The sequence below is a fragment of the Sphaeroforma arctica genome (assembly GCF_001186125.1).
Source record: "Sphaeroforma arctica JP610 unplaced genomic scaffold supercont1.806, whole genome shotgun sequence".
NCBI classification, from domain to species: Eukaryota; class Ichthyosporea; order Ichthyophonida; genus Sphaeroforma; species Sphaeroforma arctica.
The window spans coordinates 17,066-24,415 of NW_014039752.1; the positions used below are offsets into that span (position 1 = coordinate 17,066).

Here is a 7,350-nt window from a genome sequence, read left to right on the forward strand (position 1 = left end):
TGCAAGATGTATCCTTGATTGCTAATGATGACCCTACTATTACTATACTTTCTATAACTAACACATACACACATTCATATCCACACATACTTACATCCACACACCCACATAGGTATCCTTTCTTTCTGACAATACCTCTACCATCCTTCACACAGCTGGAACGCTGAGGTAGAGGCGTGTGTGCAGACAATTGTAGACTCATACGACGGCCTACAGGCGAAGATGATGAACACAGAGGACTGTTCGTCTGAAGACATCGCTAAGATCAGTCGCGAACTGGGCGATGCGTCACGTGCGGTGGAGCAGAACAATTTGCGACGAGTTTTGCTGCAGTAAGTGAATGTATTAAACTCTCGAGTACCTACACGGGCGTGATGATCTCTGCCTCAGTGTGCTGTAGTACTGAATACGATTTGTGTATTGGGTTGTAAGCCCTTTGGGTACACATGTGGTCTAGCAGAACAATTTGCGACGGACTTTGCTATAGCAAGTGAATGTATTAAACTCTCGAGTACCTACACGGGCGTGATGATCTCTGCCTCAGTGTGCTGTAGTCCTGAATACTATTTTTTTTTATACTCGGTGTAATGGGTTGTAAGCCCTTTGGGTACACATGTGGTCCAGCAGAACAATTTGCGACGGACTTTGCTACAGTAGGCGGATGTATTAAACTCTCAAGTACCTACACGGGAGTAATGGTTTCTACCTCAGCCTGCTATGGTACTGAATGCGGTTGGATTGCTCATAGTATATATATATATATACTCTGTGTTGGTTCGCAAGCCTTCCTGGTACATCAGTATTGAATATACCGATGGTTATGTTGACTTAGCCATTGTTGGCTGAGAAGACGTGTCTTACTATTTGTGTGAAAGCTATTTGGAAGTTTAATGCGTTTATGCCAGCACGGTAATTAATTGTAGTGGGTACTTACATCTATAGAATATTTATATATGCATGATGTATATATATATATATATATATATGTGTGTGTGTGTGTGTGTTTGTGTTTGTTACATATATACATGTGTATGTCTGTGTGTCTGTGTCATACGTTCTTACCTACATAGGCCACTGACATTCATATACACCCTCTCACCTACAGAGATGTGCAGGAGTTATCCTCCATGGTCGACTCAGATGACACTGACGCTGAGCTCAAGGCTATGGCTGAGATGGAAGTGGAGGAGAAAACCACTGAACTGCGAGCGGTACTTGCCTATGCGTGTGTGCGGTATAAACAGTTGTGTGAGTGTGATTTATACGTAAACGTCTGTTATATTGCTTGCAGTACGTGCGTATGCGTATGTAAACATATTCATATATATATATATATATATATATAAATATATATATATATATATATATATATATCTGTGTCTGTGTCTGTGTCTGTATCTTTGTCTGTATATATATATATATATATACTATGAGTATACACTTGAGTATTTCCGTTTCGATCCCTCAAACCACATGACTGTATGATGTCTCTCCCACCCACAGGTGGAAGCAGAATTGCTGAGAAGTATCGTTCCCAAAGATTCGGCCGACAGTCACAACGCCATGTTAGAGATCAGGGCAGGCGCAGGAGGTGGTGAGGCCAGTCTCTTCGTCCAGGTATATACTCATGTTGGTAGTCGTGTACTCATGTTTGTATTTGTGTGCTGATGTTGGTAGTCGTGTACTCATGTTTGTATTTGTGTGCTGATGTTGATAGTCGTGCACTCATGTTTGTATTTGTGTGCTGATGTTGGTAGTCGTGTACTCATGTTTGTATTTGTGTGCTGATGTTGATAGTCGTGTACTCATGTTTGTATCTGTGTGCCGATGTTGGTAGTCGTGCACTCATGTTTGTATTTGTGTGCTGATGTTGGTAGTCGTGTACTCATGTTTGTATTTGTGTGCTGATGTTGATAGTCGTGTACTCATGTTTGTATTTGTGTGCTGATGTTGGTAGACGTGTACTCATGTTTGTATTTGTGTGCTGATGTTGGTAGTCGTGTACTCATGTTTGTATTTGTGTGCTGATGTTGGTAGACGTGTACTCATGTTTGTATTTGTGTGCTGATGTTGGTATATGTGTACTATTGTTGGTACTATTATGCTACGTTCATCCGCCAGTGTCCTCCTGCTGTGTTTACGAGTCTGTGCTATGCGTACAGGCAATAGTCTCTTACATCTCATGCGATGAGTTCATTAGCGCTGACTGTCTATCAGTTGATCAGTGGTTGGGAGTGTTTGTTGTTGTCTGAGTTGTGGCACTCTCCTCCTTCTGATGCGTACCTCCTTCTGATGCGTACTGTTGCGAGGGTGTTTCAGGTATTCCCCAGTAGTGCGATTTATATATATATATATAACTATTCAAGCATTCCCCTGTTACGTACACCACAGGATCTATTTAGCATGTATCAAGCCCTAGCCAAACGCCAGGGGTGGAGGACAGAAATCTACTCAACCAGTCCCACAACCGCAGGTGGCATGAGTGAAATAGTAGCAGGTGTGAGCGGTGTCAATGTGTTTGGTGTCCTAAAACACGAAATTGGGACTCATCGGGTGCAAAGAGTCCCCGCAACCGAGACACAGGGCAGGGTGCACACCTCCACAGCCACAGTAGCGATCTTACCAGAAGCCTCGGATGTGGATGTGGATGTGAAAGACAGCGATATAAAGGTACTGCTGGTCTTAGCTTCTGGACCATAGTGTTTCGGCTTGTGTTGCGTATATATACTCTATCGCACACTCACATACTCACACTCACTCACTCACTCACTCACTGACTCCAAGTGTTTCACCCAGGTTTCTTATACCACATCTACGCTTCTTTCTCTTGCCGATGATTTACGTAATGTTTTGCCCCGTGCTTTCGGCTGAGTGTTTTCGCTTTCTTTTTAACTCTCGATTGCTGCCAACATATACTCACACTCTCCCACTCACTTACTAACTGACTCCGATTTTTTCACCCAGGCTTCTTATACCATATCCACGCTTCTTTCTCTTGCCGATGATATACGAAATGTTTTGCCCTGTGCTTTCGGCTGAGTGTTTTCACTTTCTATTTAACTCTCGATTGTTGCCAACATATGATCGACATGGTCCTCTCCTGAATTCCTACTCGCGCATTTTTTTGTTTGTCTGTGTGTTCTGTAGGTAGATACCTACCGCTCGGGTGGTGCGGGTGGACAGCATGTGAACACCACCGACAGTGCTGTGCGACTGACCCACATCCCTACGGGAGTCATCGTATGCATCCAGGACGAGAGGTGTGTAACTTACACTCCATGTATATATATATATATATATTATACCTATATAGATATATGTGTGTGTGTGTGTCGCTGTCGGTGTGTGGGTGTAGGTGTGGGTGTGCGAGTGCTGTGTATATATGTAAAAATATGTATGTGTGTCGTGTATATTTATAAATTCATGTGTGTGTGTGTGTCGCTGTCGGTGTGTGGGTGTAGGTGTAGGTGTGGGTGTGCGAGTGCTGTGTATATATGTAGAAATATGTATGTGTGTCGTGTATATTTATAAAATGTGTGTGTTTTGCACAAGTATCTCTGAAGTTTTTTTTTGTGGTCACCTGGATACACTGTAAAGCCCGATCAGAAGCTCATTCTCGCATTATAGAGTTCCGTGAACGCTTTATATATACATATATATATATGCGCTAATACCTATTCATCCAATCAGATCGCAACATAAGAACAAAGCTAAGGCCATGCTGGTGCTGAAGACGCGCATTTTCGACGCAGAGCGAGAGCGTCTAGCCACTGCGAGGGCTACCGCCCGAAAGGAGCAGGTAGGGCTTTGGGTTTCAAGGCTTTAGGGTTTAGTATAATGCGGAAGTATGTTGTTGTACGCCATCTAACCCCTAAAGCTCCTGTATGTCCTATATATTCCTACTTGGACCATCGTCATTTTCTCATGAATCTTATTATGTCAACTATAGGCGTACAATATGTGTGTCAGTTGAGTATACGAGAGGCGGTTGCACCAAAGGATAGTATACAAGTGTGCACACCTGTGAAAGAGTGCGATTGGGTGGGTAAGCTGTCTGAAGTTGTTGTTGTACGCATGCTAACCCGTAACGCTCCTGTGTATATCCTGCGTATTCCTACTTAAACTATTCGCATTTCCCCATGGACCCTATTGCATACAACGTATGACAGAATCACTCGTAGTGTACCAGGTACAACCCATGTAGTCTTCACATAGCACTAACAGTACAAGAAGACGCGACTGGGCCATACACCGTATGTTAGGGTGGAAACCCCTAAACTTTAAACCTAAAAACTACACTCTGGGCATACACCGTATGATAGGTTGGAAATCCCTAAACCCTGAACCTAAAAACTACACTTAGGCGCGACTTGGCACCCACAAAACGCTTTGACCGTCCGTACTATGTTTTAGAAAAACCTTGAACCCTCGTAATATGTATATAATGTTTTTGTATTATGTATGTTTTGTATGTGTAGGTAGCACGGCTATGCTTCTTACCGTGTGCACGACAGGCATGACCATTATATACATGCACAATACTCTCACACTAATAATCCTATCCTTACGAATACTCTCACACTAAAAACTCTATCCTTACGAATACTCTCACACTAAAAACCCTATCCTTACGAATACTCTCACACTGAAAATTCTATCCTTACGAATACTCTCACACTAAAAACTCTATCCTTATGAATACTCTCACACTAAAAACCCTATCCTTACGAATACTCCACCCACACTATGCTACGCAACACGCATGGCTTTTTTTATGCGCATCATTTCCACGCTAATCAGATTTATTGTTTATGCACACCCTTCTTCCTAAAACCCTAAACTCTAAACCCCCTAAACCCCTACTCCCAACTGCACAGGTTGGTACTGGCAGTCGGTCCGAGCGCATTCGCACGTACAACTACGCACAGGACCGTGTGACAGACCACCGCATCAACATGTCACACTATGGACTGATGGATGTGCTTAATGGGCCTGTGCTGGAGGACTTCATTGGGGCATTGACCCAGGCGAAGGAGATTGAGCTGCTAGAGGCACAGTTCGGTACAGCAGAGGCGTAGTATTGGATTAGGTAGTAATGTGCCTATGGACGGGTGGATGTGCTCAGTGGGCCTGTGCTTGAATACTTCATAGGGGCATTGACCCAGGCGAAGGAGATTGAGCTGCTAGAGGCACAGTTCGGTACAGCAGAGGCGTAGTATTGGATTAGGTAGTAATGTGCCTATGGACGGGTGATGGGCTTAATGGGCCTGTGTTGGAGGACTTCATTGGGGCGTTGACCCGGGCGAAAGAGATTGAGCTGCTAGAGGCACAGTTCGGTACAGCAGAGGCGTAGTATTGGATTAGGTAGTATTGTGCCTATGGACGGGTGGATGGGCTTAATGGGCCTGTGGTGGAAGACTTCATTGGGGCGTTGACCCAGGCGAAGGAGAATAGCTGCTAGAGGCACAGTTCGGTACAGCAAGGCGTGACAATGGATTAGGTAGTGATATGCGGAGACATGCTGCGTTGCTGGTTGAAGATATCGGGCTTCTCCAGGATGGAAGTTAATAGAGAGTAACACATGAGAAGCACAGAATAGGTGTGCGCCTGTTCCCATTGTGGATCAATGCTAGGGACACGTGAATACCTGTCTCTACGGTTTAGGGGGATTAAAAGGCCTGCCCAGCCATCCAAAAGCCTGTCCAGCCATTGGACTGGAGGACTGCATTGTAATTTTGGCTCAGATTGGAGGAGTTAATACCTAGGTACAGAAGTGTAGGGACACCCGGCATTGATCTGTGCCGTACTTCAGTATATCACGTGTGTTTAAAAGTCCTCTACCGGGTGTGTATTGGAAGTTCTCTACCGGGTGTTGGAAGAACTAGTTGGAGCTTTGGCTCGGAGTCATGAGGTCGAGCATTAGGAAGCACATATGTCCATGTATTGTGTGGACGTATGTACCTACGGTTCGAAACATCGACATTGCTCAAGTGTATCCTATTGGTCGGCCCAGTCCACTTTCTGAGAGGGTGCCATGGTCTGACTATAAGAAGAGGTCAGAAAGGAAATACGTCTGCTTATGGATGTTCTCATTGCGCCTGTACTGTACGCTGATCCGGAACTGCCTCAGACTAATAACTTCGAATCGGCGGAGTCGCTTGCCACGAGGATGCAATGCCCCTATCCAAGCTTGATGATATATGCATATACATAGGCACGTGATGTCTAGAAGTAAGACATTCGGATGTATTACTCGTATCCATACTTAGAGGTATTTATATTATGTATATATATATATATATATATAGTCAGGTAGCATATACCTATAAGACACGCGGATATAATTCTCATATCGAGACGGGTGCATTGGAGATGTGGTTGAGGTATTCTTTGTGCGTTTCGATACAACCTCTGCGCGATATTTAACGGAATCGTGATACCGAGAAAAGGTTCTCTAAGTCGCTGGTTATCTCAAGTACTCCCGCATGCCGCGTGGCGAATCCTATATTCATATGTATTCATTTGACAACATGAGTAGTACAATTTGGATAGTCACATCCATGGCAATTGGACAATATGAGTAGATCAATTTGATTAAAGAATATCAGAACCGCGTCCATATGATCACGAATATGTTTGGAGTCTCTCAGGCAGTATGTAATGCTCAGACCATAAGTATCTCTCTGTAAAGTTCGCGTGCACACAATAGCTTGACAAATTCAAACCGTTGGTTTGCGTTTTGTGTTGCTGCTAGCAAATACCGACCGACGTGCTCGTTTTTAAAAGACGCACTTCATATTGGCGATCATTCTACCACCCCTCGTGTCTTGTATAAAGGATCTACACGCTCTTGCTATCACTGGTAGAAAGAACAGCACCACCAATGTCCTACTTGTCTCGTGCATGGTGTTGAAGGAACTTGCATTGAATGGCTGCTTAAGCCTCACATTCATTGCATTGCTAGCCTCTAGTCATTCGTTAAAACGTTTTTCTGCAATGAATTGTCTAGAAATCACAAATCACAAATCACTCTTCCGGTGTCCATCTCTGCACATGGTACGAATTGCGGATCTGTCCATATTGGCAGTATTGCCGTAGTTTACTGCTACTGTATATATACAGGTATGTCCATATTGACAGTATCGCCGTAATCTACGGTTAGTATATATATATACATGTATATCCTCGTAGTCTACGGTACTATATATATACAAGTATGTCCATATTGGTGTGGTCAGGAATACCTAGTTAGAGTTTATTTTAGTTCTTAGGGTTTATTTGATAAAAATGGAATTAACTAAGTTTTAGGGTTTTAGTGAATCCCAAATTATTTGAACACATGTTTTATAT

The 7,350-nt window shown here is 43.5% G+C and overlaps 1 protein-coding gene across 1 annotated transcript; it reads left to right on the plus strand.

Moving 5' to 3' along the window:
- Positions 1 to 153: 153 nt before the first annotated feature.
- Positions 154 to 5,078, plus strand: SARC_08695 (hypothetical protein; the record flags this gene model as incomplete). The annotated part of the gene is made up of 7 exons (XM_014297318.1): positions 154 to 332; positions 1,106 to 1,211; positions 1,504 to 1,617; positions 2,392 to 2,670; positions 3,148 to 3,260; positions 3,691 to 3,799; positions 4,878 to 5,078. The coding sequence occupies exons 1-7, from the start codon at positions 223 to 225 to the stop codon at positions 5,076 to 5,078; spliced, it is 1,032 nt and encodes a 343-aa protein (XP_014152793.1). The 5' UTR covers positions 154 to 222.
- Between the last annotated feature and the right edge of the window lie 2,272 nt (positions 5,079 to 7,350).